At 32.4% G+C, this 22,272-nt stretch overlaps 1 protein-coding gene across 1 annotated transcript; it reads left to right on the top strand.

Annotated features, from left to right (window-relative positions):
• The first annotated feature begins 275 nt into the window (after positions 1 to 275).
• On the top strand, positions 276 to 3,640 carry LOC133577472 (uncharacterized). Its single transcript, XM_072913954.1, has one exon. It carries the CDS (start codon positions 276 to 278, stop codon positions 3,573 to 3,575), a length of 3,300 nt encoding a protein of 1,099 aa, XP_072770055.1. The 3' UTR covers positions 3,576 to 3,640.
• The last annotated feature ends 18,632 nt before the right edge of the window (positions 3,641 to 22,272 follow it).

Below are 22,272 nucleotides of genomic sequence, written 5' to 3'. Positions count from 1 at the left end.
CAAGCATCACCGTGAGGTGTATTCAAGTTCTATCACATCTGGCTGAGCCAGTGACCTCCAGGAAAGGCTGGATGACGTCCACGAAAAGAGTGGTGACAACTGGAGAGACAGTGGACAGCCCGGAGAGACGGCAACCGGGGTAGGGAAGGCCAGCTCCCTGACCTACAGCTCCCGCGAGGGGGCACCCAAATCTTGCTACGAAGAACCCTACAAGAAAATACCCCCAGGGATGCCCGAGAGGGGGGGAGGATGAGCATCCCAACCGGACGGATTTAATGGTTATGACCCAAGCAAATGGACAACGGATAACGAGCGCAGTCTGCATATGCGGCAAGGTCTGCAAGAACTCGAGAGGTCTGAAGATCCACCAGACCAAGATGGCCTGCCTTGGGAGGGAACAAGTGAAGCGACGCTCAGAAACGGCAGCCGATGCAACAGTTCCTGTTGTGCCTGCTGCAGAACTTGGTCAGACGGAGGAGGAGCCAGGTCCGGAGTCTCCCCACAGTACCCGGAACCTCCAAGCAACACGTTTCCCCCCACCAAGCAGAAAATCGGAACACCGCCGGGTGAAGTGGCCTGTCGCTAACAGCAAGGAGTGGACCAAGCTGGATGAGGACGTAGATGAAACCCTGGAATCCATTTCGAAGGGTGACGCTGACCAGAAACTCCAAACCATGTGCTCCCTCATAATGAGCATAGGAGGTGAGCGTTTTGGAGTGGAACAGAAGCAAGGAGCAGCTAGAAACCCAGCAAAACTCAATCGGCGGGAAGTCAAGATAAGCGAGTTGAGGCAAGAACTCAAATCCTTAAGACGTCAGTTTAAGGCAGCCAAGGAAGAGGAGAGAACTCCTCTGTCGGAACTCACTAACATCGTAAGAAAGAAGCTCATCACGTTGAGAAGGGCCGAATGGCACCGAAGGAGGGGAAAGGAAAGGGCACGGAAGCGAAGCGCCTTCATTGGCAACCCCTTCACCTTTACTAAGAGGCTTTTGGGCCAGAAGCGAAGTGGTCACCTTGCTTGCCCTGTAGAAGAGATTGACCATCATCTCAATGCCACCTTCAGTGACTTTTCAAGGGATCAAGAGCTTGGCCCTTCTGAGGCACTGGTGACTCCAGCAGATCCAGTGTCCCATTTCAACAGTGATGAACCCACCCTGGCAGAGGTTAAGGAAGTTGTGAAAGCTGCAAGATCTGGTTCGGTTCCCGGCCCCAGCGGTGTACCCTACAAGGTCTACAAGCAGTGTCCACAGCTCCTCAAGCGTCTGTGGAAGATCTTGAAGGTGATTTGGCGGAGAGGGAAAGTCTCTGCCCAGTGGAGATACGCGGAAGGCGTCTGGATCCCGAAGGAAGAGAACTCCAGCAACATCGAGCAGTTTCGTATAATCTCGCTGCTCAGCGTTGAGAGCAAGATTTTCTTTAAGATCCTGTCCCAACGACTTACCGAGTTCCTCTTGAAGAACGCCTACATAGACACCTCTGTCCAGAAGGGGGGAGTACCTGGAGTGCCTGGGTGCCTGGAGCATACAGGAGTGGTGACACAGTTGATCCGGGAGGCAAGGGAGAGCAAAGGAGATTTGGCAACTCTCTGGCTTGACTTAACCAACGCCTACGGATCTATCCCGCACAAACTTGTTGAAATAGCTCTGACAAGACACCATGTTCCTGGGAAAATCTGCAACCTCATCATGGACTACTACAACAACTTCGAAGCAAGAGTCTCCTCAAGCCAAGTAACATCTGCCTGGCACCGCCTGGAGAAGGGCATAATCACTGGTTGTACAATCTCAGTGTCACTCTTCTCCTTGGCAATGAACATGATTGTCAAGTCTGCGGAGGTTGAATGCAGAGGGCCAAAATCAAGATCTGGGACCCGGCAGCCCCCCATAAGAGCTTTTATGGATGACTTGACAGTGATGACCACATCTGTGCCTGGGTGCAGGTGGCTCCTCCAGGGGCTTGAACGGCTCATCACATGGGCAAAGATGAGCTTCAAGCCAGCAAAGTCCAGGTCTCTGGTCCTAAAGAAAGGTAAAGTGGCCGACCATTTCCGCTTTACTGTTGGAGGCTACTTGATTCCAACGGTGACCGAAAGACCTGTCAAGAGCCTGGGCAAGATCTTTGATAGCTCCCTGAAGGACGCAGTGGCTTTACAGCAGACAAAGAGCGACCTGACCTCATGGCTCACAGCCATCGACAAATCTGGTCTCCCAGGAAAGTTTAAAGCCTGGATGTACCAACACGGAGTCTTGCCTAGAATACTCTGGCCTCTTTTAATCTACGAGGTACCAATGACAACGGTTGAGGTACTAGAGAAGACCATCAGCCAGTTCCTAAGGAGATGGCTGGGGCTCCCTCGGTCCTTAAGCAGCATTGCTCTTTATGGCCATTCCACCAAGCTGCAGCTCCCTCTCAGGGGACTGTCGGAGGAATTCAAGGTCACCCGCTCCAGAGAGGTAATGATGTACAGGGACTCCGCAGATGTCAAGGTAGCCTCGGCAGGAATCGTTGTTAAGACCGGGAGGAAATGGCAGGCACAAGAAGCCGTAAGCAGAGCAGAGGCGCGGCTGAGGCACAAAACCTTGTTGGGTACTGTGGCAAGGGGGAGGGCAGGCCTCGGCAGCTTTCCAAAGCCACGTTGGGACCGGGCCCGTGGCAAGGAGAAGCGCCAACTGGTCCAAGAGGAGATCCGTGCAGAGGTGGAGGAAGAACGTTGCTGCCGGATGGTCAGCATGTCCAAACAAGGGGCGTGGACAAGGTGGGAGCATGCAGAACCTCGAAAACTCACCTGGGCAGAGCTCTGGAGAGCTGAACCTCTGCGCACAAAATTCCTCATACAGTCTGTGTACGATGTCCTCCCATGCCCCGCCAACCTGCACATCTGGGGCCTAGCAGACACTCCGGAGTGCAAACTGTGCCAGAGGAGGGGCACCTTGGAGCACATCCTGAGCTGTTGCCCAAAGGCACTAGGGGAGGGGCGGTATCGCTGGCGCCACGACCAAGTTTTAAAAGCCCTGGCGGATTCTATCTGCGCAGCGATACAAAACAGCAAGTCCCAGGCCGCCCCGAAGCAGTCAATCACCTTCATCAGAGCAGGACAGAAGGCAAGCTGTCAGCCCAACTTCTCAGGAGGGCTCCTGGCCACCGCTCGTGACTGGCAGCTCCATGTTGACCTGGGAAGGCAACTCAAGTTCCCGGCCAATATCGCTACCACGTCACTCCGCCCAGACATGGTGTTAACATCGGAGTCAACCAAGCAAGTGGTGCTACTGGAGCTGACTGTCCCCTGGGAGGAGCGAATTGACGAAGCAAATGAGCGTAAGAGGGCCAAATACGCTGAGCTCACTGTAGAGTGTCGGAGTAACGGCTGGAGAGCCCGCTGTGAACCAGTCGAAATTGGGTGCAGGGGTTTTGCTGGTCACTCACTACAGCGTGTGTTCAGAATCCTTGGGATTAGAGGACTGCAGTCGAGAAAAGCCACCAAGAACATCCTAGAGGCCGCAGAAAAGGCCTCCCGGTGGCTGTGGATCCGTAGGGGGGATCCGTGGTGCGCTACTTGGACACAGGCCGGGGTCTGATCACCCCCGGCTGGGTCGCCCGGGCGAGGGTGTCTGATGATTAAAGACCCGAAACACCCTATGACCCCGGGTTTATCACTGATGATGTGTCCAAGCATCACCGTGAGGTGTATTCAAGTTCAAATAACTGCCATATTGAGTGTGGCAGTTATACTGTCATTATGAGTAAAACCTTATTTTTGTATTTGTAAACCTCACCAAAATACCTGATTGTAGTAAAACTCACATAGTTACAATATTACAGGCATTTTTAGACATAATGCATGTTTGGTTTTGGAGTTATGTTTAAATAACTTTCATATTTAGTATGACAGTTATACTGTCATATTGAGTAAAAAAAACTAACTTGTGTCTTTACAAACCTTACAAAATATATTTTTTTTTTTCAGTAAAACTCACAAAGATACATTTCTCCAGGCATTATTAGTCATTTTGTATGTGTGGTTTAGGAGTTATGTTTAAAAAACTGTCAGTTTGAATGTGACATCATACTGTCATAGTGAGTAAAACCAATATTTTGTATTTGCAAACCTTAAAAAAACAACTGATTCTAGTAAAACTCACATGGATGCAATGTTACAGGAATTTTTAGACATAATGCATGTTTGGTTTTGGAGGTTTTTTTATATACATTTTACATTTAGTATGACAGTTATACTGTCATATAGAGTAAAAAAAACTAACTTGTGTCTTTACAAACCTTACAAAATATTTTTTTTTTTTTTCAGTAAAACTCACAAAGATGCATTTCTCCAGTCATTATTAGCCATTTAGCATTTTTGTTTTAGGGGTTATGTTTAAATAACTGTCATTTTGAACGTGGCAGTTATACTGTCATTATGAGTAAAACCTAATTTTTGTATTTGTAAACCTTACCAAAATACCTGAATATGGTAAAACTCACATAGATTCAATATTACAGGCATTTTTAGACGGATTGCATGTTTGGTTTTGAAGTTATGTTTATATAACTTTCAAATTTAGTAAGACAGTTATACCATCATATTGAGTAAAAAAAAAAAACTTTTGTCCAAACAAACCTTACAAAATATTTTTTTTTCCAGTAAAACTCACAAAAATACATTTCTCCAGGCATTATTGGCCATTTTGCATCTGTGGTTTAGAATTTATGTTTAAATAACAGTCAGATTGAATGTGACAGTATACTGTCATAGTGAGTAAAACCAAAATGTTGTATTTGCAAACCTTACAAAAACAAATGATTCTACTAAAACTCACTTGGATACAATATTATAGGCATTTTAAGACATAATGCATGTTTGGTTTAGGAATTATGTTGAAAAACTCTTTTATTGCTTTTTTCGCATTATATCAGGATTTTAAAAACATCACTGTCATATTGAGCAAAAAAACTACTTTTTGTAATTGCAAGCCTTAAAAAAGCATATGTTTCAGGTAAAACTCACAAGGATGCATTGTTTTAGGCTTTATTAGCCTTTTTGCATGTGTGGTTAGGAAGTTATGTTTAAATAAATGTCAAATTGATTAGAGAAGTTATACTGTCATTATGGGTAAAACCTAATTTTTGTATTTGTAAACCTTACCAAATTACCTGATTCTGGTAAAACTCACATAGATACAGACTTTTAGGCATTTTTTAACATAATGCATGTTTAGTTTTGGAATTATGTAACTTTCATATTTAGTATGAAAGTTATAGTCATATTGAATTAAAAAAACTAACTTGCAACTTTGCAAACCTTACAAAATATATTTGTCCTATTAAAACTAACAAAGACACATGTCTACAGGCTTTTTTTTTAATTTTTGCATGTTTGGTTTAGGAATTATGTTGAAAAACATTTGTATTGCTTTTTCCGCATTATTAGAGGATTTTAAGAACATTGCTGTCATATTGAGTAAACAACTACTTTTTGTAACTGCAAGCCTTAAAAAAGCATATGTTCGAGTAAAACTCACAAGGACGCATTGTTTTAGGCATTATTAGCATTTTTGCATGTGTGGTTTAGGAGTTATGTTAACATAACCGTCATATTGAGGGTGGCAGTTATACTGTCATTATGAGTAAAACCTAATTTTTGTATTTATAAACCTTACCAAAATTCCTGATTCTGGTAAAACTCACATAGATACAATATTACAGGCATTTTTAGACATAATGCATGTTTGGTTTTGGAGTTATGTTTATATACATTTTTCCAGGCATTATTAGCTTATTTATCATGTTTGGTTTAGGAGTTATGTTTAAATAACTGTCATATCAAATAATGCAGTTATACTGTCATTATGAGTAAAACCCAAGTTTTGTATTTGTAAACCTTACCAAAATACCTGATTCTGGTAAAACTCATATAGATTCAAAATTACAGGCAGTTTAAGACGGATTGTAAGTTTGGTTTAGGAGTTTGGTTTTGGAATGATGTTTATATTACTTTTATATTTAGTTTGACAGTTATACCATCATATTGAGTAAAAAAAAAAAAAAAGTTTTGTCTTTACAAACCTTACAAAATATTTTTTTCTAGTAAAACTCACAAAGATACATTTATCCAGGCATTATTAGCTATATAGCATGTTTGGTTTAGGCGTTATGTTTAAATAACTGTTATTTTGAATATGGCAGTTATACTGTCATTATGAGTAAAACCCAAGTTTTGTATTTGTAAACCTTACCAAAATACCTGATTCTGGTAAAACTCACATAGATTCAATATTACAGGCATTTTTAGACGTATTGCAAGTTTGGTTTTGGAGTTATGTTTATTTAACTTTCATATTTAGGATGACAGTTTTACTGTCATATTAAGTAAAAAAAACTAACTTGTGTCTTTACAAACCTTATAAATTTTTTATTTTTTTCCAGGAAAACTCACAAAGATACATTTCTCCAGGCATTATTAGCCATTTTGTATTTGTGGTTTAGGAGTTATGTTTAAATAACTGTCAGATTGAATGTGACATGAGTAAAACCTAATTTTTGTATTTGTAAACCTTACCAAAAAGACTTGATTCTGGTAAAAATCACATTAGATACAATATTGCAGGCATTTTTAGACATAATGCATGTTTGGTTTTGGAGTTATGTTTATACAACTTTCATATATAGTATGACAGTTATACCATCATATTGAGTAAAAAAAACAAAACTTGTGTCCATATAAACCTTACAATTTTTTTTCCCCAAAACTCACAAAGATACTTTTCTCCAGGCATAATTAGCCATTTATCATGTTTGGTTTAGGTGTTATGTTTAAATAACTGTCATATTGAGTGGGGTAGTTATTGTATTGTGTGTCATTATAAATAAAACCTATTTTTTGTATTTGTAAACCTTACCAAAATACCTGATTCTGGTAAAACCCATATACACCCATACCCATATACAATATTACGGGAATTTTTAGACATAAAACATGTTTGGTTTTGGAGTTATGTTTATATAACTTTCATATTTAGTATGACAGTTATACCATCATATTGAGTAAATAAAAACTAATTTGTGTCTTTACAAACCTTACAAACCTTATTTGACAGTATAACTGTCATACTAAATATGAAAGTTATATACACATAACTCTAAAACCAAACTTGCAATCCGTCTAAAAATGCCTGTAATATTGAATCTATGTGAGTTTAACCAAAATCAGGTATTTTGGTAAGGTTTACAAATACAAAAATTAGGTTTTACTCATAATGACAGTATAACTGCCACACTCAATATGACAGTTTTTTAAACATAACTCCTAAAAAACAAATGCAAAATGACTAATAATGCCTGGAAAAATGTATCTTTGTGATTTTTACTGGAAAAAAATATTTTGTAAGGTTTGTAAAGATACTGTTTTTTTTTTTTTTTTAACTCAATATGATGGTATAACTGTAAATATGAAAGTTTTATAAACATAACTCCAAAACCAAACTTGCAATTCGTAAAAAAATGGCTGTAAGATTGAATATATTTGATTTTTACCAGAATCAGGTATTTTGGTAAGGATTACAAATACAAAAATTAGGTTTTACTCATATTGACGGATAACCGCCAAATTTTTTTAAACAAAACTCCTAAACAAAACATGCTAAATGGCTAATAATGCCTGGAGAAAAGTATCTTTGTGAGTTTTGCTGGAAAAAAATAAATAAAAATTGTAAGGTTTGTAAAGACACAATTTAATTTTTTCTAACTCAAAAAGACAGTATAACTGTCATACTAAATGGAAAAGTTATACAAACATAACTCCAAAACCAAACATGCATTATATCTAAAAATGCCTGAAATGATGTAGCCATGTGAGTTATACTAGAATCAGTTGTTTTTGTAAGTTTTGCAAATACAAAATATTGGTTTTACTCACAATGACAGTATACTGTCACATTCGATCTGACAGTTATTTAAACATAACTCCTAAACCACATATTCAAAATGACTAATAATGCCTGGAGAAATGTATCTCTGTGAATTTTTCTGGAAAAAAATATTTTGTAAGGTTTTTTATAACACAATTTTTTTTTACTCAATATGACAGCAGTATACTGTCATAGTGAGTAAAACCAATATTTTGTATTTGCAAACCTTACAAAAACAACTGATTCTAGTAAAACTCACATGAATATAATACTACAGTTATTTTTAGATATAATGCATGTTTGGTTTTGGAGTTATGTTTATATAACTTTTACATTTAGTATGACAGTTATAATGTCATATTGAGTAAAAAAAATAACTTGTCTTTACAAACCTTACAATTTTTTCCAAGCATTATTAGCCATTTTGCTTGTGTGGTTTAGGAGTTATATTTAAATAACTGTCATATTGAGTGTGGCAGTTATACTGTCATTATGAGTAAAACCTTATTTTTGTATTTTTAAACCTTACCAAAATACCTGATTGTAGTAAAACTCACATAGATACAATATTACAGGCATTTTTAGACATAATGCATGTTTGGTTTTGGAGTTATGTTTATATAACTTTCATATTTAGTATGATAGTTATACTGTCATATTAAGTAAAAAAAAAAAAACTAACTTGTGTCTTTACAAACCTTACAAAATATATATATATATTTTTCAGTAAAACTCACAAAGGCATTATTAGTCATTTTGTATGTGTGGTTTAGGAGTTATGTTTAAATAACTGTCAGATTGAATGTGACAGCATACTGTCATAGTGAGTAAATTCAATATTTTCTATTTCCAAACCTTAAAAAAACAACTGATTCTAGTAAAACTCACATGGATACAATGTTACAGGCATTTTTAGACATAATGCATGTTTGGTTTTGGAGTTTTGTTTATATACATTTTACATTTAGTATGACAGTTATACTGTCATATGAAGTAAAAAACAACTAACTTGTGTCTTTACAAACCTTACTAAAATGTTGTTTTTTTCAGTAAAACTCACAAAGATGCATTTCTCCAGTCATTATTAGCCATTTAGCATGTTTGGTTTAGGAGTTATGTTTAAATAACTGTCATTTTGAACGTTGCAGTTATACTGTCATTATGAGTAAAACCTAATTTTTGTATTTGTAAACCTTACCAAAATGCCTGATTCTCATAAAACTCACATAGATTCAATATCACAGGCATTTTTAGACGGGTTGCATGTTTGGTTTTGGAGTTATGTTTATATAACTTTAATATTTAGTATGACATTTATATTGTCATATTAAGAAAGAAAGAACTAACTTGTGTCTTTACAAACCTTACAAAATATTTTTTTCCCCCCAGTAAAACTCACAAAGATACATTTCTCCAGGCATTATTAACCATTTTGCATGTGTGGTTTAGGAGTTATGTTAACATAACCGTCATATTGAGGGTGGCAGTTATACTGTCATTATGAGTAAAACCTAATTTTTGTATTTATAAACCTTACCAAAATTCCTGATTCTGGTAAAACTCACATAGATACAATATTACAGGCATTTTTAGACATAATGCATGTTTGGTTTTGGAGTTATGTTTATATACATTTTTCCAGGCATTATTAGCTTATTTATCATGTTTGGTTTAGGAGTTATGTTTAAATAACTGTCATATCAAATAATGCAGTTATACTGTCATTATGAGTAAAACCCAAGTTTTGTATTTGTAAACCTTACCAAAATACCTGATTCTGGTAAAACTCATATAGATTCAAAATTACAGGCAAGTTAAGACGGATTGTAAGTTTGGTTTAGGAGTTTGGTTTTGGAAAGATGTTTATATTACTTTTATATTTAGTTTGACAGTTATACCATCATATTGAGTAAAAAAAAAAAAAAAGTTTTGTCTTTACAAACCTTACAAAATATTTTTTTCTAGTAAAACTCACAAAGATACATTTATCCAGGCATTATTAGCTATATAGCATGTTTGGTTTAGGCGTTATGTTTAAATAACTGTTATTTTGAATATGGCAGTTATACTGTCATTATGAGTAAAACCCAAGTTTTGTATTTGTAAACCTTACCAAAATACCTGATTCTGGTAAAACTCACATAGATTCAATATTACAGGCATTTTTAGACGTATTGCAAGTTTGGTTTTGGAGTTATGTTTATTTAACTTTCATATTTAGGATGACAGTTTTACTGTCATATTAAGTAAAAAAAACTAACTTTTGTCTTTACAAACCTTATAAATTTTTTATTTTTTTCCAGGAAAACTCACAAAGATACATTTCTCCAGGCATTATTAGCCATTTTGTATTTGTGGTTTAGGAGTTATGTTTAAATAACTGTCAGATTGAATGTGACATGAGTAAAACCTAATTTTTGTATTTGTAAACCTTACCAAAAAGACCTGATTCTGGTAAAAATCACATTAGATACAATATTGCAGGCATTTTTAGACATAATGCATGTTTGGTTTTGGAGTTATGTTTATACAACTTTCATATATAGTATGACAGTTATACCATCATATTGAGTAAAAAAAACAAAACTTGTGTCCATATAAACCTTACAATTTTTTTTCCCCAAAACTCACAAAGATACTTTTCTCCAGGCATAATTAGCCATTTATCATGTTTGGTTTAGGTGTTATGTTTAAATAACTGTCATATTGAGTGGGGTAGTTATTGTATTGTGTGTCATTATAAATAAAACCTATTTTTTGTATTTGTAAACCTTACCAAAATACCTGATTCTGGTAAAACCCACACCGATACAATATTACGGGAATTTTTAGACATAAAACATGTTTGGTTTTGGAGTTATGTTTATATAACTTTCATATTTAGTATGACAGTTATACCATCATATTGAGTAAATAAAAACTAATTTGTGTCTTTACAAACCTTACAAACCTTATTTGACAGTATAACTGTCATACTAAATATGAAAGTTATATACACATAACTCTAAAACCAAACTTGCAATCCGTCTAAAAATGCCTGTAATATTGAATCTATGTGAGTTTAACCAAAATCAGGTATTTTGGTAAGGTTTACAAATACAAAAATTAGGTTTTACTCATAATGACAGTATAACTGCCACACTCAATATGACAGTTTTTTAAACATAACTCCTAAAAAACAAATGCAAAATGACTAATAATGCCTGGAAAAATGTATCTTTGTGATTTTTACTGGAAAAAAATATTTTGTAAGGTTTGTAAAGATACTGTTTTTTGTTTTTTTTTAACTCAATATGATGGTATAACTGTAAATATGAAAGTTTTATAAACATAACTCCAAAACCAAACTTGCAATTCGTAAAAAAATGGCTGTAAGATTGAATATATTTGATTTTTACCAGAATCAGGTATTTTGGTAAGGATTACAAATACAAAAATTAGGTTTTACTCATAATGACGGATAACCGCCAAATTGTTTTAAACATAACTCCTAAACAAAACATGCTAAATGGCTAATAATGCCTGGAGAAAAGTATCTTTGTGAGTTTTGCTGGAAAAAAATAAATACAAATTGTAAGGTTTGTAAAGACACAAGTTAATTTTTTCTAACTCAAAAAGACAGTATAACTGTCATACTAAATGGAAAAGTTATACAAACATAACTCCAAAACCAAACATGCATTATATCTCAAAATGCCTGAAATGATGTAGCCATGTGAGTTATACTAGAATCAGTTGTTTTTGTAAGTTTTGCAAATACAAAATATTGGTTTTACTCACAATGACAGTATACTGTCACATTCGATCTGACAGTTATTTAAACATAACTCCTAAACCACATATTCAAAATGACTAATAATGCCTGGAGAAATGTATCTCTGTGAATTTTTCTGGAAAAAAATATTTTGTAAGGTTTTTTATAACACAATTTTTTTTTACTCAATATGACAGCAGTATACTGTCATAGTGAGTAAAACCAATATTTTGTATTTGCAAACCTTACAAAAACAACTGATTCTAGTAAAACTCACATGAATATAAAACTACAGTTATTTTTAGATATAATGCATGTTTGGTTTTGGAGTTATGTTTATATAACTTTTACATTTAGTATGACAGTTATAATGTCATATTGAGTAAAAAAAAATAACTTGTCTTTACAAACCTTACAATTTTTTCCAAGCATTATTAGCCATTTTGCTTGTGTTGTTTAGGAGTTATATTTAAATAACTGTCATATTGAGTGTGGCAGTTATACTGTCATTATGAGTAAAACCTTATTTTTGTATTTTTAAACCTTACCAAAATACCTGATTGTAGTAAAACTCACATAGATACAATATTACAGGCATTTTTAGACATAATGCATGTTTGGTTTTGGAGTTATGTTTATATAACTTTCATATTTAGTATCATAGTTATACTGTCATATTAAGTAAAAAAAAAACTAACTTGTGTCTTTACAAACCTTACAAAATATATATATATATTTTTCAGTAAAACTCACAAAGGCATTATTAGTCATTTTGTATGTGTGGTTTAGGAGTTATGTTTAAATAACTGTCAGATTGAATGTGACAGCATACTGTCATAGTGAGTAAATTCAATATTTTCTATTTCCAAACCTTAAAAAAACAACTGATTCTAGTAAAACTCACATGGATACAATGTTACAGGCATTTTTAGACATAATGCATGTTTGGTTTTGGAGTTTTGTTTATATACATTTTACATTTAGTATGACAGTTATACTGTCATATGAAGTAAAAAACAACTAACTTGTGTCTTTACAAACCTTACTAAAATGTTGTTTTTTTCAGTAAAACTCACAAAGATGCATTTCTCCAGTCATTATTAGCCATTTAGCATGTTTGGTTTAGGAGTTATGTTTAAATAACTGTCATTTTGAACGTTGCAGTTATACTGTCATTATGAGTAAAACCTAATTTTTGTATTTGTAAACCTTACCAAAATACCTGTTTGTGGTAAAACTCACATAGATTCAATATTACAGGCATTTTTAGACGGATTGCATGTTTGGTTTTGAAGTTATGTTTATATAACTTTCAAATTTAGTAAGACAGTTATACCATCATATTGAGTAAAAAAAACTAACTTGTGTCCAAACAAACCTTACAAAATATTTTTTTTCCAGTAAAACTCACAAAAATACATTTCTCCAGGCATTATTAGCCATTTTGCATCCGTGGTTTAGATTTTATGTTTAAATAACAGTCAGATTGAATGTGACAGTATACTGTCATCGTGAGTAAAACCAAAATGTTGTATTTGCAAACCTTACAAAAACAAATGATCCTACTAAAACTCACTTGGATACAATATTATAGGCATTTTAAGACATAATGCATGTTTTGTTTAGGAATTATGTTGAAAAACTATTTTATTGCTTTTTTCGCATTATATCAGGATTTTAAAAACATCACTGTCATATTGAGAAAAAAAACTACTTTTTGTATTTGCAAGCTAAAAAAGCATATGTTTTGAGTAAAACTCACAAGGATGCATTGTTTTAGGCTTTATTAGCCTTTTTGCATGTGTGGTTAGGAAGTTATGTTTAAATAACTGTCAAATTGAATGTGACAGTATACTGTCATAGTGAGTAAAACCAATATTTTGTATTTGCAAAACTTACAAAAACAACTGATTCTAGTAAAACTCACATGGATACAATATTACAGGCATTTTTAGACATAATGCATGTTTGGTTTTGGAGTTATGTTTATACTACTTTTACATTTAGTATGACAGTTATACTGTCCATCCATCCATCCATTTTTTCTACCACTTATTCCCTTCGGGGTCGCGGGGGGCGCTGGAGCCTATCTCAGCTACAATCGGGCGGAAGGCAGTGTACACCCTGGAAAAGTCGCCATCTCATCATATTAAGTAAAAAAATCTAAATTGTTTCTTTACAAACCTTACAAAATATGTTTTTCCAGTAATCTCACAAAGATACATTTCTCCAGGCATTATAGCCATTTTGCATGTGTGGTTTGGTAGTTATGTTTAAATAACTGTCAAATTGATTGTGACAGTATACTATCATGGTGAGTAAAACCAATATTTTGTAATTGCAAACCTTACTACAACAATTGATTTTAGTAAAACTCGTATGGATACAAAATTACAGGCATTTTTAAACATAATGCATGTTTGGTTTTGGAGTTATGTTTATATATTTTTTACATTTAGTGTTACAGTTATACTGTCATATTGAGTAAAAAAAACTAACTTGTGTCTTTATAAACCTTAAAAAAATGTTTTCCAGTAAAACTCACAAAGATACATTTCTCCAGGCATCATTAGCCATTAACCATGTTTGGTTTAGAGTTATGTTTAAATAACTGTCATATTGAGTGTGGCAGATTTACTGTCATTATGAGTAAAACATATTTTTTGTATTTGTAAAATTACCAAAATAACTGATTCTGATAAAACTCACATGGATAAAATATTACAGGATTTCTTTAGACATAAAGCATGTTTCCATCATATTGAGTAAAAAAAACTAACTTGTGTCTATACAAACTTTACAAAATATTTTTTCTCCAGTAAAACTCACAAAAATACATTTCTCCAGTTATTATTTGCCATTTTGCATCTGTGGTTTAGAATTTGTGTTTATATAACAGTCAGATTGAATGTGACAGTATACTGTCATAGTGAGTAAAACCTAATTTTTGTATTTGTAAACCTTAACAAAATACCTGATTCTAGTAAAACTCACATAGATTCATTATTACAGGCATTTTAGACGGATTGCATGTTTGGTATTGGAGTTATGTTTATATAACTTTTACATTTATTATGACAGTTATACAAACATATTGAATAAAAAAAACTATTTTGTGTCTTATCAAACCTTACAAAATATTTTTTTTCCTGTAAAACTCACAAAGATACATTTCTCCAGGCATTATTAGCCATTTTGCATGTGTGATTTAGGAGTTATGTTAACATAACCGTCATATTGAGGGTGGCAATTATACTGTCATTATGAGTAAAACCTAAATTTTGTATTTATAAACCTTACCAAAATTCTTGATTCTGGCAAAACTCACATAGATACAATATTACAGGCATTTTTAGACATAATGCATGTTTGGTTTTGGAGTTATGTTTGTATACATTTTTCCAGGCATTATTAGCTATTTATCATGTTTGGTTTAGGAGTTACATTTAAATAACTGTTGTATCAAATAATGCAGTTATACTGTCATTATGAGTAAAACCCAAGTTTTGTATTTGTAAACCTTACCAAAATACCTGATTCTGGTAAAACTCATATAGATTCAATATTACAGGCAGTTTAAGACGGATTGCAAGTTTGGTTTAGGAGTTTGGTTTAGGAATGATTTTTATATTACTTTTATATTTAGTTTGACAGTTATACCATCATATTAAGTAAAAAAAACAAAAACTTTTGTATTTACAAACCTTACAAAAAAATTTTTTTCTAGTAAAACTCACAAAGATACATTTCTCCAGGCATTATTAGCTATTTAGCATGTTTGGTTTAGGAGTTATGTTTAAATAACTGTTATTTTGAATATGGCAGTTGTACTGTCATTATGAGTACAACCCAAGTGTTGTATTTGTAAACCTTACCAAAATACCTGATTCTGGTAAAACTCATATAGATTCAATATTACAGGCAGTTTAAGACAGACAGCAAGTTTGGTTTAGGAGTTTGATTTTGGAATGATGTTTATATTACTTTTATATTTAGTTTGACAGTTATACCATCATATTGAGTAAAAAAAACAAAAACTTTTGTCTTTACAAACCTTACAAAATATTTTTTTCTAGTAAAACTCACAAAGATACATTTCTCCAGGCATTATTAGCTATTTAGCATGTTTGGTTTAGGAGTTATGTTTAAATAACTGTTATTTTGAATATGGCAGTTATACTGTCATTATGAGTAAAACCCAATTTTTGTATTTGTAAACCTTACCAAAATACCTGATTCTGGTAAAACTCACATAGATTCAATATTACAGGCAATTTTTTTTTTCCCAGGAAAACTCACAAAGATACATTTCTCCAGGCATTATTAGCCATTTTGTATTTGTGGTTTAGGAGTTACAGTATGTTTAAATAACTGTCAGATTGAATGTGACGGTTACTGTCACAGTGAGTAAAACCTAATTTTTGTATTTGTAAACTTTACCAAAAATACCTGATTCTGGTAAAAATCACATAGATACAATATTGCAGGCATTTTTAGACATAATGCATGTTTGGTTTTGGAGTTATGTTTATACAACTTTCATATTAAGTATGACAGTTATACCATCATATTGAGTAAAAAAAAAAATAACTTGTGTCTTTATAAACCTTACAAATTTGATTTTCCCAGTAAAACTCACAAACATACATACATTTCGCCAGGCATAATTAGTCATTTATCATGTTTGGTTTAGAGTTATGTTTAAATAACTGTCATATTGAGTGTGGCAGTTATACTGTCATTATGAGTAAAACCTATTTTTTGTATTTGTAAAAATTACCAAAATACCAGATTCTGGTAAAACCCACATCGATACAATATTACAGGAATTTTTAGGCATAAAGCATGTTTGGTTTTGGAGTTATGTTTATATAACTTTCATATTTAGTATGACAGTTATACCATCATATTGAATAAAAAAAAAACTAATTTGTATCTTTACAAACCTTACAAAATATTGTTTTCCAGTAAAATTCACAAATATACATTTCTCTAGGCATTAGTAGTCATTTTGCATTTGTGTTTTAGGAGTTATGTTTAATTAACTGTCATATTGAGTGTGGCAGATATACTGTCACTATGAGTAAAACCTAATTTGTGTATTCGTAAACCTTACCAAAATACCTGATTCTGATAAAACTCACATATATTCAATATTACAGGCATTTTTAGACGTATTGCATATTTGGTTTTGGAATTATGTTTATAAAACTTTCATATATAGTATGACAGCTATACTGTTAAATTGTGTAAAAAAAAAAAAAAACTAACTTGTGTCTTTACAAACCTTACAAAATATTTTTTTCCAGTAAAACTCACAAAGATACATTCCTCAAGGCATTATTAGCCATTTTGTCAGATTAATTGTGACAGTATACTGTCATTATGAGTAAAACTAATAGTTTGTATTTGTATACCTTACAAAAACAACTGATTCTAGTAAAACTCACATGGATACATAATTATAGGCATTTTTAGACATAATGCATGTTTGGTGGCAGTCAATGTGGCAGTTATACTGTCATTATGAGTAAAACCTATTTTTTATATTTGTCAACCTTACCAAAATACCTGATTCTGGTAAAACTCACATAGATACAATATAACAGGCATTTTTAGACATAATGCATGTTTGGTTTTGGAGTTATGTTTATATAACTTTCATATTTAGTATGACAGTTATACCATCATAATAAATAATAACAACTAACTTGTGTCTTTATAAACCTTACAACTTATTAGTTTCCAGTAAAACTCACAAAAATACATTTCTCCAGGCATTATTAGCCATTTATCATGTTTGGATTAGGAGTTATGTTTAAATAATTGTCATATCAAATGTTGCAGTTATACTGTCATTATGAGTAAAACCCAAGTTTTGTATTTGTAAACCTTACTAAAATACCTGATTCTGGTAAAACTCACATAGATTCAATATTACAGGCAGTTTAAGACAGATTGCAAGTTTGGTTTAGGAGTTTGGTTTTGGAATTATGTTTATATAACTTTCATATTTAGTATGACAGTTATACCATCATATTGAGTAAAAAAAACTAACTTTTGTCTTTACAGACCTTACAAAATATTTTTTTCTGGTAAAAATCACAAAGATACATTTCTTCAGGCATTATTAACCATTTTGCATGTGTGGTATAGGAGTTATGTTTACATAACTGTCATATTAAATGTGGCAGTTATACTGTCATTATGAGTAAAACCAAATTTGTGTATATTTAAACCTTACCAAAATACCTGATTCTGGTAAAACTCACATAGATACAATACTAAAGGCATTTTTAGACAAAATGCATGTTTGGTTTTGGAGTTATATTTGTATACATTTATCCAGGCATTAATAGCCATTTAGCATGTTTGGTTCAGGAGTTATGTTTAAATAACTGTCGTATCAAATAATGCAGTTATACTGTCATTATGAGTAAAACCTATTTTTTGTATTTGTAAACTTTACCAAAATACCTGATTCTGGTAAAACCCACATCGATACAATATTACAGGAATTTTTAGACTTAAAGCATGTTTGGTTTTGGAGTAATGTTTATACAACTTTTATATTTAGTATGACAGTTATACCATCATATTGAGTAAAAAAAAAATAACTTGTGTCTTTATAAACCTTACAAAAAAAATGTTCCCAGTGAAACTCACAAAGATACATTTCTCCAGGCATAATTAGCAATTTATTACTGTCATAATCAGTAAAAAACAAATTTTTGTGTTTGCAAGCCTTATTAATAGCAAATGTTTCGAGTAAAACTCACAAGGATGCATTGTTTTAGGCTTTATTAACCTATTTGCATGTGTGATTAGGAAGTTATGTTTAAAAAACTGTCAAATTGAATGTAGCCGTTATACTGTCATTATGAAAAAAAACTAATTTTGTATTTGTAAACCTTACCAAATTACCTGATTCTGGTGAAACTCACATAGATACAATATTACAGGCATTTTTAGACATAATGCATGTTCAGTTTTGGAGTTATGTTTATATAACTTTCATATTTGGTATGACAGTTATACTGTCTTATTGAATTAAAAAAACTAACTTGCTTCTTTGCAAAATTTAGTAAAGATAATTTTTCTAGTAAAACTAACAAAGATACATGTCTTCAGGCATTATTAGACATGTTGCATGTTTGATGTAAGAATTATGTTGAAAAACATTTTTAATGCTTATTTCGCATTATCTCAGGATTTTAAGAACATTACTGTCATAATGAGTAAAAAACTACTTTTTGTGTTTGCAAGCCTTTAAATAGCAAATGTTTCGAGTAAAACTCACAAGGATGCATTATTTTAGGCTTTATTAACCTATTTGCATGTGTGATTAGGAAGTTATGTTTAAATAACAGTCAAATTGAATGTAGCAGTTATACTGTCATTATGAAAAAAAAAGAAATTGTATGTGTAAACCTTACCAAATTACCTGATTCTTATAAAACTCACATAGATACAATATTTTAGGCATTTTTAGACAGTTTAGTTTTGGAGTTATGTTTATAAAACTTTCATATTTGGTATGACAGTTATACTGTCATATTGAATAAAAAAACTAACTTGCCTCTTTGCAAAACTTACAAAAGATAATTTTTCTAGTAAAACTAACAAAGATACATGTCTTCAGGCATTATTAGACATGTTGCATGTTTGATGTAGGAATTATGTTGAAAAACATTTTTATTGCTTATTTCGCATTATCTCAGGATTTTAAGAACATTACTGTCATAATGAGTAAAAAACTACCTTTTGTGTTTGCAAGCCTTAAAATAGCATATGTTTCGAGTAAAACTAACATGGATGCATTGTTGTAAGCTTTATGTGATTAGGAAGTTATGTTTAAATAACAGTCAAATTGAATGTAGCAGATATACTGTCATTATGAAAAAAAACAATTTTTGTATTTGTAAACCTTACCAAATTACCTGATTCTGGTGAAACTCACATAGATACAATATTACAGGCATTTTTAGACATAATAAATGTTCAGTTTTGGAGTTATGTTGGTATAACTTTCATATTTGGTATGACAGTTATACTGTCATATTGAATTAAAAAAACTTATTTGCCTCTTTGCAAAACTTACAAAAGATAATTTTTCTAGTAAAACTAACAAAGATACATGTCTTCAGGCATTATTAGACATGTTGCATGTTTGGTGTAGGAATTATGTTGAAAAACATTTTGCTTATTTCGCATTATCTCAGGATTTTAAGAACATTACTGTCAAAATGAGTAAAAAACTACTTTTTGTGTTTGCAAGCCTTAAAATAGCATAAGTTTCGAGTAAAACTCACAAGGATGCATTGTTTTAGGCTTTATTAACCTATTTCTCATGTGTGGTTAGGGAGTTATGTTTAAAAAACAGTCAAATTGAATGTAGCAGTTAACTGTCATTATGAGTAAACCCCTAATTTATGTAATTGTACACCTTACCAAATTAACTGATCCTTGTAAAACTCACATAGATACAATATTTTAGGCATTTTTAGACATAATGCATGTTCAGTTTTGGAGTTATGTTTATAAAACTTTCACATTTGGTATGACAGATATACTGTCATATTGTATTAAAAAAACTAATTTGAGTCTTTGCAAAACTTACAAAAGATTTTTTTTCTAGTATAACTAACAAAGATACATGTATCCAGGCATTATTAGACATGTTGCATGTTTGGTGTAGGAATTATGTTGAAAAACATTTTGATTGCTTATTTCGCATTATCTCAGGATTTTAAGAACATTACTGTCATAATGAGTAAAAAACTACTTTTTGTGTTTGCAAGCCTTAAAATAGCATATGTTTCGAGTAAAACTCACAAGGATGCATTGTTTTAGGCTTTATTAGCCTATTTGCATGTGTGGTTAGGAAGTTATGTTTAAATAACTGTAAAATTGAATATAGCAGTTATACTGTCATTATGAGAAAAACCCAATTTTTGTATTTGTAAACCTTACCAAATTACTTTATTCTGGTAAAATTCACATAGATACAATATTTTAGGCATTTTTAGACATAATGCATGTTCAGTTTTGGAGTTATGTTTATATAACTTTTACATTTAGTTTGACAGTTATACTGTTATATTGCATTAAAAAAAACTATTTTGCGTCGTTACAAAACTTACAAAAGATACAATTTCTAGTAAAACTAACAAAGATACATGTCTTCAGGCATTATTAGACATGTTGCATGTTTGGTGTAGGAAATATGTTGAAAAACATTCGTATTGCTTTTTTCGCATTATCTCAGGATTTTAAGAACATTACTGGCATATTGAGTAAAAAACTACTATGACATTATACTGTCACATTCAATCTGACTGTTTTTTAAACATAACTCCTAAACCATGGAAGCAAAATGTCAAATAATGCCTGGAGAAATGTATCTTTGTAAGTTTTACAGGAAAAAAATAGTTTGTAAGGTTTGTAAAGACACAAGTTAGCTTTTTTTTTCTCAATATGACAGTATAACTGTCATACTAAATTTGAAAGTTAAATAAATAAAACACCAAAACCAAACTTGCAATCCGTCTAAAAATGCCTGTAATATTGAATTTTGAATTGAGTTTTACCAGAATCAGTTATTTGGTAAGGTTTACAAATACAAAAATTGGGTTTTACTCATAATGACAGTATAACTGCCATATTCAAAATAACAGTTATTTAAACATAACTCCTAAACCAAATATGCTAAATGGTTAATAATGCCTGGAGAAATGAATCTTTGTGAGTTTTACTAGAAAAACATTTTTTATATGATGATGGTATAACTGTCATACTAAATATGAAAGTTAGATAAACATAATTCCAAAACCAAACTCTTAAACCAAACTTGCAGTCCGTCTTAAACTGCCTGTAATATTGAATCTATGTGAGTTTTGCCAGAATCAGGTATTTTGGTAAGGTTTACAAATACAAAACTTGGGTTTTACTCATAATGACAGTATATCTGCAACATTTGATATGACAGTTATTTAAACATGACTCCTAAACCAAACATGATAAATGACTAATAATGCCTGGAGAAATGCATCTTTGTGAGTTTTACTGGAAAAAAATAATGTGTAAGGTTTATAAAGACACAAGTTATTTTTTTTTTTATTTAATATGATGGTATAACTGTCATGCTAAATATGAAAGTTATATAAACATAACTCCAAAACCAAAATGCATTTTGTCTAAAAATGCCTGTAATATTGTATCTTTTTGAGTTTTACCAGAATCGGGTATTTTGGTAAGGTTGACAAATACAAACATTAGGTTTTACTCATAATGACAGTATAACTGCCACATTGACTGCCACCAAACATGCATTATGTCTAAAAATGCTTATAATTTTGTATCTATGTGAGTTTTACTAGAATCACTTGTTTTTGTAAGGTTTACAAATACAAAATATTAGTTTTACCCATAATGACACTATACTGTCACAATTAATCCGACAAAATGGCTAATAATGCCTTAAAGAATGTATCTTTGTGAGTTTTACTGGAAAACAATATTTTGTAAGGTTTGTAAAGACACAAGTTAGTTGTTTTTTTTACACAATTTAACAGTATATATCTGTCATAATATAAATGAAAGTTATATAAACATAAT

The sequence above is a fragment of the Nerophis lumbriciformis genome, linkage group LG10 (assembly GCF_033978685.3).
Source record: "Nerophis lumbriciformis linkage group LG10, RoL_Nlum_v2.1, whole genome shotgun sequence".
NCBI lineage: Eukaryota > Metazoa > Chordata > Actinopteri > Syngnathiformes > Syngnathidae > Nerophis > Nerophis lumbriciformis.
The sequence above is the reverse complement of the archived record's forward strand: the minus strand, read 5'-3'. Positions and strand labels throughout refer to the sequence as shown.

Bases quoted from the DNA above. Each gene is read 5' to 3' on its own strand.
- LOC133577472 (XM_072913954.1), top strand. From the start codon at position 276: ATGGTTATGACCCAAGCAAATGGACAACGGATAACGAGCGCAGTCTGC.